The 20,318-nt window shown below is 40.6% G+C and overlaps 1 protein-coding gene across 2 annotated transcripts in view; it reads right to left on the bottom strand.

The window, feature by feature from the left end:
- Window positions 1-15,862, bottom strand: part of LOC148063970 (zinc finger E-box-binding homeobox 1-like) — a 44,566-nt gene extending 28,704 nt beyond the window's left edge. Inside the window, exon 1 of one of the 2 annotated variants that reach the window (XM_087810449.1) lies at window positions 15,773-15,862. In XM_087810449.1, coding sequence (XP_087666575.1) covers window positions 15,773-15,830 — 58 coding nt within the window. In that variant the 5' untranslated portion in view covers window positions 15,831-15,862. Of the gene's footprint in view, window positions 1-14,527; window positions 14,622-15,772 lie in introns of those variants that run through there. The other variant, XM_087810451.1, reaches the window with a different exon arrangement.
- Between the last annotated feature and the right edge of the window lie 4,456 nt (window positions 15,863-20,318).

Genomic DNA, 20,318 nt, shown 5'->3' on the forward strand with positions numbered 1-20,318 from the left:
GAGAGCGAGAGGGGGGCGGGGGGGCGTCAATCATGGAGGCCGGCGTCACATGACCTTCAGCAAGTTCATGTCGTGGACATTAAATAGACGACAATATTTTGGTTTATGAGACAAACATCCAAACAACGTGTGTCAACGTCCAACACTTTATCAATTAAAAGAAATTACTTTTTTTGAAAGATAATTTATTGTTTTGCTTTCAAATAGTATTTTATTTTATCATAGTCGTTTCATGCTTAAATATAATAACATAAATAATGTTTTAATTGATAATTGCAAATGAGTAATAAATGATTATTATTATTATATGTAATCTTTTGTTTTGCAACTAAACTTTTGATAATACATACTAGGGGTGTGAAAAATATCGATACACAGATTAATAATGTTTTTTTCCCCGATATTGTATCAAGGTTGAACAGCACTGTAGCGTTTTTCTTTTATTTTTAATTTTATCGTAATTATTTTCTGGTAAACATTTTATTAAATTGTGAACAACATGAAATATATGTGTTTTCTACTCAAAATTAGAAAATATTCATGGCATTCGTTCATTTCGTGTTGCGATTGAACTTCAGGTCGCTAGATGGCAGCAGTCATTACTTCCTCCCTAGCCATAGAATGATGAATACAATGATGACTGAGGACGAGAGGATACAGTCGACTCCAGCGGCTTTTAAAGCTGATGTTTGGACTTATTTTGGTTTGAAAACAAATGAAAGCAGTTACAACTTCATCAAGAGTCATGTGGTCTGTAAATACTGCAACACCAGAGTCAAGTACTCGACAATATTACACATATATACTTGTTACTACAGTATCACGATATATCGTATTGTTGCCAACAATAACTCTGTTTTTTTTGCCGTGGACTACTTTAAGATGTCACCTTTGACCCCCTGACAAGAGAACAATGATCACAGGCGGGTCCACGCGTCGGTGCTTTAAACCCACGCGAGGGTTTTCTCTTGCGATAAAGCGTCTCCATAAAAATAATTAGCCGGAGTCGCTCACATTGATTGGCCGGCCTCTTGCATTACCTAATTGCCTGCAGGATGTAATTTGTTTAGCATGGCTGGAGGAGCGCGGCGGCTAATGGATATTAAAGTCTCTCTGGCGTTCACAACCTGGAATATCTGATCGTGAGACTGAAAACTGGACTGGTTTTCGATTCGTGGAAAAACACATTCCGTCACGACGAATCTACCTGGATTGATCATGTGATCCGAGGGCGAGCGGGGGTGTGGAGGGGGGCGGGACCAGATTCAGACGCTTGATTAGCAACTTCCTGTTTGTGTTTAGTTTGACAGTTATGCTAGTAGCAAACTTAAGTGAGGAAATACAGCCTCCTGATTGGTCCAGGTACGATCGCTCTGAACAAGCTAGCCCGAGCTAAGTTGCTACTCCCGAGACAACACAACACAACACAACGTTGTGTTGCATTTGTGATCTCACCTCGTGTCCTGCTCAGTATTCCACTCACACTCTCCGTCTCCCACACAACACGTGCGGGGGGGGGGGGGGGGTCCTGAAGTTTAACAGGCTAAGAACGCTGTGATGTAAAACATGACATCCGAGTGTTTAACATCTGTTCGGACTGTTCTGGAAAAAAACACCTGAGTCGAGTTCGCAGAGACGACACGGAGCCAAAGTTTTCAACAGTGTCTCTGACTTTTCCTGGAACTCAAGCGCCGCATGACTCGAGATGAATGAATGTTTGGCTCCTGATCGACACTGAAGCAAAGATCACGTTAAAGAATTAAGGTGCAAAAAAGATGCTAGTTGCTAAATAAGCTATTGCTAGCTGTTGCTAACTGGTTTCTGTTGTTAATGGATACAAAACTCACACACAAACAACACAAAGAAGCTAAAAGTGGAATAGTCATAAAGCCAACACTTGTCCTTTCATCAACCAGCACTAATTTAAACTATGACCACCGGATGGCGACAACTTTCTTCCAGTACGATCCCCAAACTAGATTTAAATATGATGGTCGAAAAAAAAAAGGTAATTTTAAAGATGCTAAGGGGAACATTATGTTTTATATATCTGCTGCTGTAAGTAAAGAAAGTAAATTAAGAATTTAATAAATTATTTTTATATATTATTTTGTAAAATTGTGATAAAAGGACAAATGCTTTTCAGTGTGTGTCTGGTTCTGTTCAAATGTATTTTATTGTCATTATTATTATTTATCATCATGATAATTGTTTATGTAATTTATATATATATATATATATATATATATAAATATTATTATATTTATTAACCTACCCCTATTTTCTAAAAATAATTTTATTTCATTGTTAAACCAAATCGTATACTTTTGTTTATGACAATATTGACGTTATAGTTAAAAATCCTAAGAATATATATTAGAAAAAAATATTTATCTTTATTATATTTTCATTAAAATATTTCTCACTCATATTTCTTATTTTTTCTTCTCAAAGGTGCAATTTTTTTTTTCCTTAAAAGTCTAAAGGTATGTTTGGTATATATATATATATATATATATATATATATATATATATATATATATATAGCAGCTCTCAGCTCTCAGATTTCAATGGCAAGTATGGAAAAAATGTTACTAAATTGTTATTGTTAACTATTTTAAATTAACCTCCTTGGCAGAGGTATTTGTTCTGTGAGTGCCATGTGCCAGGGAAACTTCTAAAGATCTCAGGACCTTCTTAAGGACGTCAACGTTTTTCTTTGTCTCGATCCTTCGTCTTTTGTGTAACTTATATCTTGAGCTGAAACTTTTTAATCCCGCAGCCACCAGCTGCTCGCCATCTTCGTTTTTTGCTTATAAAAAAAAAAAAAAATCATCTCTGGATTCACATGCTGGAGATTAACAAGTTGGCATGTGTAGCTCGTGGAACAGCGAAGCAGGTGTTGTGTTCACGCCAGAGCCGGTCCAGAGACGTGGACGGATGAATGAAGCTTCGCATGATTGTTGTGTGAGACGGAAAAGAAAAAAAAAAAAAAAAAGCTTTGTTTCTCTGCTCAGGTGTGTTGAGGGGGAGCCGCGGTGTTTGAGGATTACATACAAAAGGTTTAATCCTGGAGTGGCCCACTTAAGCGCTGTGGTCGAAAAACGGAGGGAAACTCACAAAAAAAACGTGACAAAAACCTCAGAAATGTTTTCAGTGATGCAAGGGTGGATAAATCAAACTAGACCTTGTTGCGGTCCACGGACTTTGACAAGATAGAGTCGCATACACTTGTAGAACAAGATCTTCTCCCACTCATGATGAAGCTAACACGCTAACATGCTAACTCAAGAGCAGCTACTAGCAGGACTCACAACATCAGAATTAGTTGTGTGTATCGGCAAGAATCTAATAATACGTATTACGAATATATCGTGATACTATAGTAACAAGGATATATGTGTAGTATTGTCAGGTACTTGACTCTGGTGTTGCAGAATTTACAGACCACATGACTCTTGACAAAGTCGTAACTGCTTTCATTTGTTTTCAAACCAAAATATGTCCAAAAAACAGCTTTAAAAGCCGCTCGAGTCGACTGTATCCTCTCATCCTCAGTCTTGTTCTATTAGCTGTGGAGGACGTGATGACTGCTGCCATCTAGGGGCTGGAAGTTTAATTACAACACAAAAATGCATTCATGCAATATTTGCATGTTCATTTAAAATAAGAAATCCATTTATTTTATTTTACACACACTATTGAAATTCAAACCATAAAATAACTCTTAACAAATGAAAAAATATATAAGTTAAAAGCCAAAAAAATACATGAATAATTAAGTAAAAATCAATACAGTGATGATATTCAACACTGTATTGATTTTTATTTAATTATTCATGTATTTTTTGTACAAATCATGTATCTTGTGATGCTAACACATGCTAACTCTAGCGCAGATACTACCATGTCACTACCTGCTCCAACTTAAGACACAATTACAAACACACATCTTCCAGTGTTTCTCTCACACAACAGTGTTTGAACACAACCTCAGATAAACTCAAACTTCCAACTTTCCCCCCCTTTAATACACTTTTTTACAGTTAGCTTTAACTCAACGGCTAACAGCTACTTCACGATGACTCAGCAAAAAACTGGAGCGAGGATTGGACTCCATGGCGATGCTAACTTTGTCGCTGCATATTCATGCGTTCACCAGCTAATCTGCTCGCGGCCATGAAAGACTTCCCGCCGAGACTCTTGCTAACGTCCACCTGAGATTCTAAATGAAGTCTCCAGAATATTTGTGTGCGCCACCGCCGGCTAGTGTGTGTCGCAAGAAAGGAAGCTATTCACTCCATCTTCTGTGTGTGTGTGTGTGTGTGTCTTTCACTCACACACACCCGGTGGGAAACTCCTCTGGCTGTCTTTAGCTGGAGGTGGCATTAGCATATCTCACCCTCCTCCCCTGGTCCTCCCTCCTTCTTTCAGAGTCTTCTTTCGGAGACTCGCGACTCGGAGGAAGATCGCGGCCTCGACACAGAGCCGGCGGCGACGCCGCGAACTCTCGCGTCTCTTTGAATCATTCACAACCCGGGACAACGTGTCGTCGTCGTCGCCGGGATCGGACTTAAGTGGGTCGATCGACGAGCCGTAACATTATGACCGCCAACAAATGTAATGCTTTGAAACACACTCGCTACACCGCGAATATTACAACTGCTAATCTCCTATTATTATTAGCAAGTTGCTAGCAAAACAACTCGAAGAAAACAAGAAGAAAAGACACATTTCCAATCAGTCTCTGTGGTGCAGAAGGAGCTGCAGTACAAGAGTATTGTTGTGTGTTTTCTGGAAGCGAGCTTTTCAACACAACCTCCCATTTAGAGGATGTTTTGTGTATTTCAAATGCTAAAAAATGACAATTTCAAACGGATCTGAGTGCTTTTATAATCCTATACATTGTTTCTCGTTAATTGCGGTTTATTCCGGAAATAACGAAATCTGCAAATTAACAATTATTAAATGTCTTACTTCTTTAAATCAACAACATTTGTTTAACAACATTTCTTAAAACTTTGAAATCCAACATTACCCATACGGTGCCATCTCTCTCGGTAACGGTGACCTGAACCGCTCCCGCAATGCTTTGCCGCCCAGTCAACCAATCACAGTCGTCCACCACTTTTGACGTAGCGACATAACCATGATTTAAGTATTACAGTATTGTTGCGACAAATCATCTGTCACTAAATAGAGCGTTGTGTAGACGCTAGGCATCATGGGAGTTCACCGTTTTTGTTTGCACCATTAGTAAGGTGAGTGCGGTTATTAGGGCCGTTGTGTTTGTTGATCTGATGTTTAAATAATCACGAAAACATCTGTGATACGGCGACTGATGTATTACTACTGCAAGTATTACTCTGTAAGGAAATATGCTTTAATAAACCACAAATACTTTTACTCTCTCACTCGCCCTCGAACCACAGGGACGTCAATACACGAACACGAAAATAAGATTTCACTTCGCAGAGTGGCTTCAAAAGTGAGCGTCAGAGTGGATCCGCCGCCTCTCCAGAGACGTGAATTATGGGATGGACAGGTGGGCGAGGAGGAGCTGAGCCCTCTAAAGGCCCCCCGGGGACCCCCGGGGTTGCAGCGGCAGCAGGACAGGTGGCGGAGGAATACGTAACGAGGGCCTCTTCGTTGTTCTTTAGCTCGCCGAGTCTGAGCAGAAATGACTGTGTGTCGTGTTAGGACCTTTGTTAGCGCTACACAACTTGTGTGTTTTTATCGGGATCTGCGTCTAAATACTGTTGACAACGTTAGCTTTTTTGCTAGCGTGTCCACCAGAGGCTCCCCGGTGTAGAAAGTGAACTGAAAGCAGACGTGAGTCTCTCAGTCAGTTGCCCGGGTTTAACTTTCGACTTCAAATCTGCATCCGCGCTAGCCGGGGCCGTGGTGTGTGTTCTGGCGTGACGTGGCTGACTTGCGTGTACGGTCAGCTATGATCCTGATTGGACGGTTACTACGGCCGGTTACTACGGCCCGCGGCCGCCTGCCGCTCTGGCACAAGACAAAGTAGTTTGTCTTCAATGGGGCTTTTTTTTTTTTCTCATTCCGAGTCCCGCTAGCTCATTAAAGTTACATCACAGAGAATTACATAAGTCAGCAGTGTGTGTGTGTGCGTGTGTGTGTGTGTTTGTGTTGACGGGCCTGCTAATACTGATGTTGCTGTGAGCAGTAGTACTAATATAGCTTCTCTCCAAGACGTGACTAAGATATTAATGTTATGTTTAAGAGCCACAGTGACGTGATTTATGACACTTGTGTCAAGCGTGTGTTTTCATGTGTGTGCGTTTACCTTCCTCGCAATCTTTTGCGTGCACTGGTCTCTGAGTGTTTTCTACTTGTTGTGTTGCTGTGTATCTCAATATTGTTCGGAGCATGGATGAGTTGTGTTCAAGTTTTAATGTGTGCATTAAAGTGTAGTGTAGTGTGGGTGTAGTTGCTTCTCTTAAGATGTGTGTGTTTTTTACGATCATGCTGATTTATTTCTTCTCTCTCGATTTCAGTGTGTGTTTGGAGTATGATTGTGTTATTATTTTGTACCTTTATCTTAATGTGTGTGTGTTATGTTGTGCACGCAGAAGCAAACGTTGTGACGCTACTGAAGTCACTTTGTTTGATTTATATGAAGCGGTTCCTCCGAGTCAGCACTTTTACCCAATATTTTATAAATGCAAGATTAGATTTTTAGATCATTTTTAAGCCAAGTCTCAGATGGGAATTTATTATCTGTCAACAGTACAGTCGCCCCAGAAAGTATGAGTGTCGCAAATAAATGACCAAAGGGGGGAAAAATATATATAATCTGGTGCCGTGAATACAAACAGTGTCAGAAAGTTGTTGTTAAAAATTGATTTTACATTTGAACAATAAATATTTCATTTAAGGTTAAATATAAAAGTTGTACCTTATCGTTCATATAGCTTTAAAGGATTTTCAAAATAAATACATTTGTAAAAAAGAATATATATATATACAGCATATATATACCTAATACATTTGACTTTTAAGAAAAAAAGAGGAAATAATTTCACTTTTAAGAAGAAAAAAGAACTTGAATTTGGGAATAATATTTTAAGGAAAATATAATATAATATAAATATATATATATATATTTATATAGAATTTTTTGTGAACAATATATATATACATATATATATATATATATATATTGTTCACAAAAAATTCAGTATTGTCATTAAAAAAATTTAACGACTTGAAAAGATAGGTAATATAATTAATATAATTAATGAATATAATAATATTATTTATGACCACAAGTTACAAAATGTCGACACCTTGTTAGGGCCTGATAAATGAAAGCAGAGGGCCTAAAGTGGCCCCTGAGCCACATTTGTCAGCAAAGATTCCATTAAAAACTACTACTAGGTACTTAAAAGTTCAGTTCTTAAAATGCATGAACACATGATTCCTATCCGATCCACAGAAACAGACACGACTAATCGAGCCCAGGTATTCGAAACATGACATGATCTGTGTATTGTTTGTGTGCGATCTGTAGTTCTTCACTTTGTGTGTCTGTGAGTAGTGGTGTGCGATCTGTACTTCTTCACTTTGTGTGTCTGTGAGTAGTGGTGTGCGATCTGTACTTCTTCACTTTGTGTGTCTGTGAGTAGTGGTGTGCGATATGACAGTGTCGTGATAAATGGACAGAAGACAGAAGGTTCATTCAGGTCTGTTTGCGTCTCTTCAATCTCTGGAAGTACACAATTGAATTCACGTCTGCTAATAGGGCCCTCCAGAGGGTGTGTGTGTGTGTGTGTCTGTGTGTGTGTGTGTGTGTGACGCTCCGGGGAATGTGATGTGGCTGTTAAAGTGGCCCTCGCGAGTGTGTGAGTGCGGCGCTCCTGAGGCTTCCCCGTCCCTGTGGAGGAAGCGCTAATGGAGGCAGCGGCCCTCGAGCACAGCACGGATGATGTCACTGTAGCGACTGCACCGACGACTCGGGTCGACCGGGGAACTTAACCGGGTCGCATCAGGGCAATAATGAGCCATTTTTGTACGAGAATAAATACATAAATAAAGTGTGTTTTCGGTTTTTCCTGTGAGACCGAACCCTGGGACTGCAGGTGAGTTTCACTTCTGTCAACGAGGCGGAAGTGATCGGACGAAGTTCAGTTGATGTTCTTCTGACTATTTGTTTCAAATTCTAGAGAAAAATAAACGTCAAAAAGAGAGATTTAGCATTTGCATCGTCCAGCTGTGATACAAAAACAAGTGAAGTCTCGGAATAGACGTGTTAGCATAAATATTAAATAAATAGATAATAACTTTGCAGGATTGCTGTCGCAAAAGCTAAACTGTAAGCATTAACATGCTAACACCTACAATTAAAACAAAAACAAATGAGTTGCTGTTACTTTATAATCAACTGTAAACATTAGGTCTTCAACTCCATCTTTGGAAATTTCTTTACAAAAAAAAACAAAGCGGTAACAGACAAAACTGTAACCCACGTTAGCTAATATATGCTAATGCTAATATACAAAGACGCAGGAGAAAACTGAAGGGATATTAAAACAACACCCGCTAATAAAAGTCTTGCTAAAAGAAAATGCTAGCTGCCCAAAGATAGCATTTTCTGGAGATTTATTAAAATAAGATGCTAACATGAGTCAATAGTTTACCTTAATTGATGGTTATTAGCTAATTGAATAAACACAGAGATTGAAACAATCGTATAAATAATAATAATAATAACTAGGTCATCACTGCTAATGTAGCTCAATACTAACGCAGCTCAAATGCTAGGTGGAATGCTAACAAAGCTCAAATGCTAGGTGGAATGCTAACACAGCTCAAATGCTAGGTGGAATGCTAACACAGCTCAAATGCTAGGTGGAATGCTAACGCAGCTCAAATGCTAGGTGGAATGCTAACACAGCTCAAGTGCTAGGTGGAATGCTAACACAGCTCAAATGCTAAGTGGAATGCTAACACAGCTCAAATGCTAAGTGGAATGCTAACACAGCTCAAAGGCTAAGTGGAATGCTAACACGGCTGAGATGCTACTACAGCTGGAAAACAAACTTTCTGTACCTCGGCTAAGATTCCGAGCACATGTGGCTCGCCAGGACTCTGTGGGGGATGCTGATTGACCTCTGACCCTGTGGGGGAGTCTGCATCTGTGAGGTTCTCTCCTCTTTGTCTCCCCTCTGCTGACGAACCACGTTTACCCTCAAGAACTGCAACAACACTCACTTCACAGCAACAACAACCAGACTAAACTCAGCTGCTGCTGCGAGATCCACACGCCTTGGAAAATGTCAATTAATGAAAGAAATTTGAGATAAAACTGAGAATATGTTAAATATAAAAATAAATGTAGTAACAAACATAAGGGAGACATTTGGAGAAAATATTTTTAAAACAATAAGAAGAAAGAAGCACAAATAAAGATGGTTAATAAAATGTTTTTTTTAACGTGTGTTAAAAATTATTACAAAAATTCTATAAAAAAAAGAAAAATATATATCGTTATTAAAACGTTAATAAAGGAATGGATAAATATTACAAATCCTGAAAAAAAACATAAAACGTGATAAAAATTCTAAAAGAAAGGCACAAATAAAGATGGTTAATTAAATGCTAAATAAAAAAAATTTCAAACCCACGGGCACAAGATTGAAGAAAAAACATGACAAAAGTCTATTAAAAAACACAAATATAGGTTGTTAGTAAAGTGAGCACAAGAAAGAAATGAAAGATAAACAAACAAAATGTATAGATTCTTAATAAAATGCGTGAAAATCCTTTTGTTTTTCTAAAATTAAAAGATGAAAAAAAACATTAGCACAAGAATGAAAGAAAAGTAAAACCCAACAAAAATTTTAGAGAAAAAAAGTACCACCATAATCGCTGAAAACACAAACGATGACACAACAAATCAACAACAAATCCTCAAAAAACACACTAAACACCGTCAGCTGACATCACATGACATCACCACCTGTGAGGCTGACGTCACATGACCACCTGCTGGGTTCATGTAAATCCAAGCTAAGAGTTGTTGTCATGCAGACCCAGGAGCAAAGTAGCAGTTTCCCACCTCGATGCTAATGCTAACACACACACTCTCTCACAAACACACACACACACACACACACACACACACAGTTCAATTAGCCACGGCAGCGTCAGGAGCTCACGCCCCTCCCCCTACAGACCATAAACGGTGATGGGAGGAGCTAATGGAAACATGCTGGAGACATCCTGTAGTGCTTTGTCATTCCAAGAGCCCATTTGTGGGCTTGAAAACACACACACACACACTCTCTCACACACACACACACACTCACACACACACAAAGAGAAAGTACCCTGAATGAGTGAGCGTCATGGATCAATTAACAGCTACTGAACCAACAAGCTTCTTAGCGCTGACACACATGTGACCGATGAAGCTCTTCTTCAACAATCTGTCAAGTTTAAAATATCATTTTGCGCTAAAACAAAAACACTATTTTTAAATGTCTCATCAAAAATGTCCATTTGTGTCGCACCTGTTGTCAAAGTTGTTTTGTCAATTGTGTATTTATGATTAGCAGAAAGCCAACCAGTTAGCTAGTTAGCATCGTGCTAACATTTTCTAACTTTTTTTTCAACACAAATATTATATTTATATTAATATAACATTTAAGTCTCAACCTTTGTGTGCAAAATTGAGGAGATTTTCTACAAAACTATTAAAAATTGCTGAGAGAAAATTCACTCCAAAAACAAAACAGTATAATAAAAGTAAGAATTAAGTAATAGAAAATAGTGGGAATTAAAAAAAAAAACATGGCTTTGAATCAAAATGAATGGTAAATTAAATGGTAAAAATAAATATACATAAATAAAAACAAAAGTAAAATCAATGCAAATAATTGTAAAAATGAAATAAAAGTGTAATGTGAATACAGATATATATTAAAAATATGAGTTTAATTCAACAGAAATTATATATTATTTTAAAATAAAAAAGAGTGAAATATCCAACAAAAATATATATAAAATAAACGAAAGAATGTAATTCATTTTTGATCAATGTAGTCTACCATGTTCCACGCACATGATAAAGCTTTATCGACACGACAGGGTGACTGACGTCAGACGACGACACGACTAGCGCCACCTAATGCTTGTATTCCAGAGGACAGTTCGAACTGTGAGTTTTCTCAATAACTTCAAGCAAACATGTCAACAAACTGTGTCCTCGGGAGGATCACATGACCGTCACGACACCGTCCATCTCAACAAGGGCTTCTTTCATTTTCCTAAATTCATGAAACAACACGTTGACCTAATTCACCGTCTCGAGATCGGTTTGATGCTCGAGATGACGTGTGGAGGGGAATCTGAGAGGTCAAAGGTCAAGGGTGCATGCGACGACAGCGACTCCACGATGACAGGAAGTTAAAAGGAAGTTAAAAGGAAGTCGAAAGGCGGTCTCGTTCAGGTGTTGCTCAACAGGAAGTCAATTATTACGTCTTAGTCATAACGTCTACTCTGAAAACATCCATTTGTTTTAGTACTTTAGCTTTAAATTCCTAAATAAAGCAACATATTATACATATATCACAACATGTTCAACTAAAAAATCCTTCTTAAAATTACAGAATGTTCAACAAAAAGACATTTTCCTTCCTTTGCTAACAACGAGTATCTTTAGCAATGCTAGCTTTAGCTTTAGCAACTTTAGCTCCATCAGAACTAGCTATTTTCTCACGACGGGCCTGACGAGAAACTCAAAGACAAGCCATTCATATATGAAGAGAAATTAAACGTATTAAGGTTAAAAATAAAACTCAATTTACGAAAATAAATCCCTCAGTTTCTGTTGTCATTAACTTACAGTAGCTTTGTTAGCTTTTTCATCATGAAGCTACGAACGTTCAGAGCAGAATCTTCAATAACGTGCAAACTTGGAGACAAAATAATCGGAAATGAATGTCCAATTGTATCTTAAACTGAATACTCTTTGATTGACAGGAGAAATAACAACATTGCTTATGTGTTTGTGAAGAAATAAAGCTAATGCTAATAACATCAGCGCTAGCAAATAACCTATTTAAACAATAGCTGGATAAGACAAAAACAAAAATATAAGAATGTTGACTCATAAGACTTTGATTCTGACGACACAAGTCAGTAGAAATGTGTGTAAAAAAGACAAAAACCGGTGTCTTAAAAGAGTGGATTACAGCACTGAAGCGCTGCAAGTGGGATGTTCCAGACGAGCGACGACCTACTTCCTCGTCTGTGACTGTCAGACTTCATGAGGCAGACGAACAGAGGAGCTCGTCTCCTCGTCTGCAAAGTCATATCAAAGTGGGATGTTGTTGCTGCGCCCCCTGCAGCGCCCCCTCGCCTCACTGTCGCTCATCCCTCAGGTTTGCCCCGAACACGGAGGTAAAATATCGGGAGGAATCAAAGCTCACGAGAGGAAAAAAGAAGGGAAGTGCGAGGAGTTTGTCTTTCGCTCAGATCCGACTGAAGACGAAGCTTAATCAACCAGAGTTCATAGACTTATCAGATCTTCTACATGACCTTTGACCTTAGTTTTTATGAACAAAATATCTACTTCAGCAGACAAATAACTCCATATATTATTCACAACATGTTTAGCCTCATTTTCCTTCATATATTCACCCGTTCATCAACGTATTTATCCAAGTATGCGACTGTTTATAAACATATTTATCCATTATTCATCATTTGTTTACAGATTTATCCAAATATTCACTATTGCATCCTCACATGTACCTCAACATCCATCCTTTGACTTCACACATGTATCACCTACTTTTAATTTGTTCTCCCATTCATCCTGATACTATTCTGTTCATTCATTCATTCGTTTATTCAAGTATTGAGTAATTTTTGTCAATCAAACTACATGGTGTATATTCAATTATCTATAGATTTATTTATGTTATATTCACGCTTATATTTTTCAATTGATTCATACATATGTACGATCCATTTATCTGCCAATTAATGTTTTTTTTAAGAGATTTACTGCATCATTTATTCACTTAAGATGTATTTGTTACTCAGAAAAGAATTTGATCAGCCAGGTTTTACTGTCTTTTTAAGAATTTATATAAGAATCTATTTAAGTAAAAGATGGTGGCATACGTTCAAAGGACAAAGAAGAGATTATGTTGTTTTTGTGGAATTCCAAATTACCATCTGGATCCACGAATCATTGGAAGATTCCTCTCTGTTTTGTCTCTTCTTCCACCTAATGTAAGTAAGTAAGTAAGTAATTTTTATTTGTATAGTGCTTTTCCAGACCAGGGTCACAAAGCGCTTAAACAATCAAAACAATATTCAATAAAGTATATATTTTAAAGATCAAGATAAAACTGATAACACAACAGGAGTTCCAGAAAATCAAGGAAAAGCCTGAAAAAATAAAAACCATTAAACCTCTCAAGGATACTCCAGGTGCTAAAAAATACATGAATATTTATGTAAAAAATGATTTTTCTTTCACTTTATTTGCTAAATATATACCTCTAGTCACTTTCACTTCCTTTTTTAAATCATGCTACATTTCCACGTTTTGTTTTCTGTTAGTTTATTGTCTTAAGTGAGTTTATCGTTTCTTTTTTACCTGTTCAAAGTCCCTGAAAATCAAATTATTATTATAATATATGCTTGACATCGTAGGAGTGTTTTCCTTATTCATATCAATCATTTCTTTTCATCAAACTATACTTCATATACACATATACACGTATACTATTTCTTATGTATTTTACCATAAAAGGTTCTTATTTATCTACGTATTTTCCATTACATTTTTATGTTTATTCACGTGTATATTTATGAATGTACCGACGTTCAAATCTGTTTTCCTACAAATATTTAAATAGAAACAACATACATACGGATCTAATATTTATCTTCACATCCATGTATGTATTTAATTTATTATACAATAAATAACAAATGCATTTTTCATTGAACACAAATCAAAGTCAAACACTGAGGAAATGGATTTGACTTGATAACATCTAAACTATCATCTCTGTTCAAAAAAACAAAAACCAATTCCTGCGATGAATGTCGAACACTGACACGCACGCACACGCACGCGGCTCACACACCTTGATAGGTGTTGCATCACCTTGCGTACCTGGCTGTGTCGTCTCCAGGAGGAAGAAAAAAAGCATCAACCCCGCCTCACTGCAGTAACGGGACTGACCGCCATCATCATCATCACCATCATCTTCATCATCATCATCATCTTCATCATCATCATCCTCCACACCAGCAGGATATTGTGTAACAAAACCACCGCAGCACAATAGATGGAAACCAGACGCTATTATCGGTGGAGTAATAACACACACACACACACACACGCGCGCACGCACACGACCACGAATGGGTTCGAAACCGAGCCATAATAAAAGTGGGTCAGAATCGCGGTGATAAATCCCGCGAGAAGGACTGAAGCGAAACACAGAGAGAGAGAGAGAGAGAAAATAACGACGTCTACCTGCACAAGTTGACATCTCGAGCAGCTCTTCTGAGCAGAACAATCGAGCAGGACCGGATCCGGTACCGAGATCCGCAGGTGTTTGTTTCCGCTTTATCTACGCCTTCAGGTAAACATGATGATGATGAGGAGGATGATGGCTCCTGCGCGCACGTCGTGTCGTCAGCAGCGCGGGGATAAAAAAAAAAGAAAAAAAAAAAAAAAGGTGCTTCACAGCCTCAGAAGTAAATATATAAATATATATTTATTCCGCTTTTATTGGCTGGTGAGGCTGAACAGGAGGAGAGACCAGGTGGGGGAACCGACCAATCAGGAAGCGAGCCACCTGAACGCATCATCACGAATTCACCTTTTCACTTATTTATGAAAAAATAAAATAATCAACCACAAAGAAAGAAAAAAAAAACCCAATAAGTGTTGCTAAAAAACTAGATTTTTATTATCAAACTTGCTGTCGTCACCGTCGCTGTTTATAACAGTGGGGAATAACGGTCCTCGTGACGTCACGACACGCCGTTTACAATAATAATGACGATGGAGAAAGTGGAAAAAAAAACAGCAGGTGGATTTTCTAAAAAAAGTGACCAGAATGAAGTTTAAGAGAATGATTGAAGTTGTTGTTTCTCTCTCTCTCTCTCTCTCTCACTTCAAACATTAAAAAAAGAAAGATCACGCTCAGGACCAGATCTCGTCCAGAAACATCACGTTCGCAGCGTCGCCGCGATAAAAACCTCCCCGCGGGATCCCCAAGAGAGACAAAGTGCGGATAAATGGACGAAGACCCACCGAGGACAGGGTTCGGGGTGGAGGGGAGAGGCTGGAAAGCGACGGGGAAACCTCGCCCGAAAGAAAAAAAAAGAAAAAAAAGAGAAACGGCGTCCGACAACAAGCCGCCTCTCGGCCACGTTGTGGAGAGAAACCTGTCGCTGAGAGAGAAGCTAGCGCCCGGGAAAAAAGTGTCGAAAAGTCCCTGAAAGAGGTGCAGCGAGAGCCGCGGGAGGAGGAGGAGGCGCGGAGCTTTATTCTAGCGAGGCGGATAACGGTCCTGGGAGGCAGGCGGCCCCAGAGGCGGGGAGAGCAGGGCGGCCAGGTATAACGGTCCACCCGCTCCGGAGTCACCCGAGAAAAAAAAGTGCCGCAACTGAGGCACGAAAGTCAGGAGTTTTTTGAGCGGCGGAGACGCGCGCGTCCACGGCGGGATCCACGCTCGCCTCGCACGCGGCCCACGGTAGGAGTTGGACTTACCGCTGCTGCGCTTCGGGTTCGCCTGTTTTCTGCGCTTACACCTGGGGCCATCCGCCATGATCCTCGCCGAGTCTGGACCGACAGTCGCCTCCCTCTCCTCACCCCTCCCTCCCTCCCTCCCTCCCTTCCTCCCCCCTCCACCTCACCCCTCCCCTCACCGACAAAACACCTGGTTTGCGACGCTCCGGCGGGGTTTACGGCAGCACCTCCTCCTCGCTCGCTCTGGCCCGCCCGCGGGTCGCTTCCGGGCGGACACAAAAGGGCGCGTCGAGCCCGGTGAGCTGCTGGAAGTGGTCAGTGGTCGATGCTCTCAGGTTCTGATCCAGGTGACTGAAGGAACAGGTGGAGCAGAACTCTGCAATACATGACAAATATAAACAGTTATAGTTTAAATTAATCTTTTAATAGAAGTCATTCTTTACAGTTAAATGAAAAAAAGTAGAAATAAAAAAAGAAAAAAAAAAGATAATAATTGTATTTACAGCAAGTTACATTATAAGTAAGTAAGTAAGTATTTTTTATTTATATAGTGCTTTTCCAGACCAGGGTCACAAAGCGCTTAAACAATCAAAACAATATTGAATAAAGTATATACTTTAAAAGTCAAGATAATACTGAGAACCACACAGACCCTGTTTGAGACCTTGTCTCCCGCACAGGTTTGAGTCAAATAATCCTCCATCTGTGTCGCCGTTTAAAGAAACAGGGTCTTCGTAAGAGCCATAAATGAGGCATAAATGCTAAAACATAATCATTTTATTTGGATAAACATGTGGATTAGTATTAAGATAAAATGGTTGGCAGTTCAATTTCCCCAGGGGCCACATTCAATACTGGGACCATCAAGATAAATTAAGGAAAAGCCTGAACAAATAAAAACGTCTTAAGATGAATACTACTTTTATAACAACTATATATTCATATGTCTTCGTGTATTTTTGGGCTTTTGTTGTCAGATGTATTTAACTAAATATATAAACAAAACAGTATAGTGTTCCACATATAAATGTATACATTAAGAGTTTCAATATTAATATATATGAACACGTTTTCTCCTCTTGACATGGTTTTATCCTTATAAATCCTACTTTATCTACATGTTAATCCACATTTATTTACACTGTCTTTTAACAAATCTGTTTTTTAATCACCTTTTCAAAATTTCAAAATTTTGAAGAATAACGTGAAAGAAAATAATGAATCCAAACTAATCTTAAGTGGTTAGTTGTTTGTGGTAAGAATGTTTTTTCAGAATAAATGATGTATTTTTGGTAAAAGTAATCAGAATCAGAATCAGAATCAGAAATCCTTTATTTGTCCCGCGAGGGGAAATTCAGTTTAAAACAACATCAAGCGCAATACCTCAAATAAAAAAAATAAAAGACACCCAGAAATAGAATAATAAAATGAAAAGAAAGATCTAAATAGAATAGAATAAAAATCTGCCCTATATTATATACACATCATATTTACAAATATAACAAGAAGAAAATAACAAGAAGAAAAGGTGCTGTTAAATATTTATCTTGCTGAGTTCTTATTGTGGAGTCTGATGGCAGCACTGCATGGAGTGAAATACACAAATATAAAAAGTTAATTTTGATTCTTGAGTCTTCATAGTGTGGTTATTATTTACATCAATACTTGTTTTGTAACAGAAAAGTTAAGATTTTCTTATGTTATAAAGAAAATAAATATTTATTTATCAATATTTATACTTAATCATGAATATATGTATTGAGTAGAAATTAATTGTTAAAACAGTAAAAAATAAATAAGCAAAATGAAAAAAAAATTCACCATATCATCCACAAACATCAGGGTCCACTGAGACTCCTCCCTCTTATGTGTGTTACACACGTCACACGACTGACTGTTGTTGTGAGTCCGTCATGTGCAGGAAGGTCGGCGACAGTGTGGATCTATTCTTGTACCTGCCTATGATCAGGTTTCCTGCTCCTCCCACACACACACACACACGCACACACACACACACACGCACTAACACACATGTGTACAAATGCTCAAACACACAAGCAAACACCCCTCCCCAGACACACACACACACATTTTCACACCCAGACCAGCACACACATGAGAATACAGGCATGGACACACAATCACACTTATGTACAGCACAAATGCTCACACACATACAAACACCCCCCCCCCCCCCCCCACACACACACACACAGACAAACCTACATATAAAAACACACACAAACTAATAAACTCATACAAACCCAAACGCAATCAAAAACCCACACATGAGCATAAACAAACATGAACACAAACATGAACACAAACCCACAGAAACACACGCATAACTAAAAAAAAAAGCACACAAACTCAAACATAAACACACATTCATAGGCATACATACCAACACAGACACACACACACACATTTTCACACCCAGACCGACACACACATGAGAATACAGGCATGGACACACAATCACACTTATGTATAGCACAAATGCTCACACACATAAGACACCCCTCCGCACACACACACACACACACACACACACAGACAAACCTACATATAAAAACACACACAAACTAATAAACTCATACAAACCCAAACGCAATCAAAAACCCACAAATGAGCATAAACAAACATGAACACAAACATGAATACAAACATAAACACAAACCCACAGAAACACACTCCTTACTAAAAACAAAAGCAAACAAACCCACACATAAACACGCATTCATACGCATACACACCAACACAGACGCACACATTTGTACACGTACAAAGTCACACACATACGTATACAAACACTCACACTCATGTACACACGGAAACACTCACACACACACATACAGTATGTACTGATACACACACACCAGTTGATTCTTAAGCCTCCTCTGGACTCTAAGGATGATCAGTCGAGCTCAGAGCAGCAGATATTATTCATTGTTGTGCTGATCTGAGAGCAGCAGGTTTTATTGTCGACTCTCAGCTGCACTTGAACTCTTGTCTTAACTTAAAGCTCCGGATTGTTCCCACCAGAGCGACTGAAATAACAAAGACGCTTTGAAAGAACCTGTCCAGGGTCTCCACTCTCAGGTGGACCACGAGGCTCCGCCCTCCTCCTCACAGGGGTCTCCACTCTCAGGTGGACCACGAGGCTCCGCCCTCCTCCTCACAGTGATCTCCACTCTCAGGTGGACCACGAGGCTCCGCCCCCCTCCTCACAGGGGTCTCCACTCTCAGGTGGACCACGAGGCTCCGCCCCCCCTCCTCACAGGGGTCTCCGCTCTCAGGTGGACCACAAGGCTCCGCCCTCCTCCTCACAGGGGTCTCCGCTCTCAGGTGGACCACGAGGCTCCGCCCTCCTCCTCACAGGGGTCTCCGCTCTCAGGTGGACCACGAGGCTCCGCCCCCCCTCCTCACAGGGGTCTCCGCTCTCAGGTGGACCACAAGGCTCCGCCCTCCTCCTCACAGGGGTCTCCGCTCTCAGGTGGACCACAAGGCTCCGCCCTCCTCCTCACAGGGGTCTCCACTCTCAGGTGGACCACAAGGCTCCGCCCTCCTCCTCACAGGGGTCTCCACTCTCAGGTGGACCACAAGGCTCCGCCCTCCTCCTCACAGGGGTCTCCGCTCTCAGGTGGACCACGAGGCTCCGCCCCCTCCTCACTGGGGTCTCCGCTCTCAGGTGGACCACAAGGCTCCGCCCTCCTCCTCACAGGGGTCTCCACTCTCAGGTGGACCACGAGGCTCCGCCCTCCTCCTCACAGGGGTCTCCGCTCTCAGGTGGACCGCGAGGCTCCGCCCCCCTCCTCACAGGGGTCTCCACTCTCAGGTGGACCACGAGGCTCCGCCTCCCTCCTCACAGGGGTCTCCACTCTCAGGTGGACCGCGAGGCTTCGCCCCCCTCCTCACAGGGGTCTCCGCTCTCAGGTGGACCACGAGGCTCCGCCCTCCTCCTCACAGTGATCTCCGCTCTCAGGTGGACCACGAGGCTCCGCCCTCCTCCTCACAGGGGTCTCCGCTCTCAGGTGGACCACGAGGCTCCGCCCCCCTCCTCACAGGGGTCTCCGCTCTCAGGTGGACCACGAGGCTCCGCCCCCCTCCTCACAGGGGTCTCCGCTCTCAGGTGGACCACAAGGCTCCGCCCCCCTCCTCACAGGGGTCTCCACTCTCAGGTGGACCACAAGGCTCCGCCCTCCTCCTCACAGGGGTCTCCACTCTCAGGTGGACCACAAGGCTCCGCCCCCCTCCTCACAGGGGTCTCCGCTCTCAGGTGGACCACGAGGCTCCGCCCCCCTCCTCACAGGGGTCTCCACAGGTGACTCCCGTCCTGCTGCTGTGTTGTTGAAACAGGAAATGATGTTTAATGCAAATGAGGAAGTGAACTTTAGCCTCTCGCCCCCCATCAGTGCATTGACAGATGAAGTCAATCCCCCCCAAAGTCCTGTCCTCTGCCTTTGTTGTGCCTCAGCAGGTTCAACTCTATTGTCAGCCTTTAAGTCTGAGGCCGTGGTTGAGGCTTGACAGCAGAACAGGAGAGAAGCTAACGGCTAACACTTTA

Source organism: Callionymus lyra, chromosome 16 (genome assembly GCF_982586985.1).
Source record: "Callionymus lyra chromosome 16, fCalLyr1.hap1.1, whole genome shotgun sequence".
NCBI classification, from domain to species: Eukaryota; Metazoa; Chordata; class Actinopteri; order Syngnathiformes; family Callionymidae; genus Callionymus; species Callionymus lyra.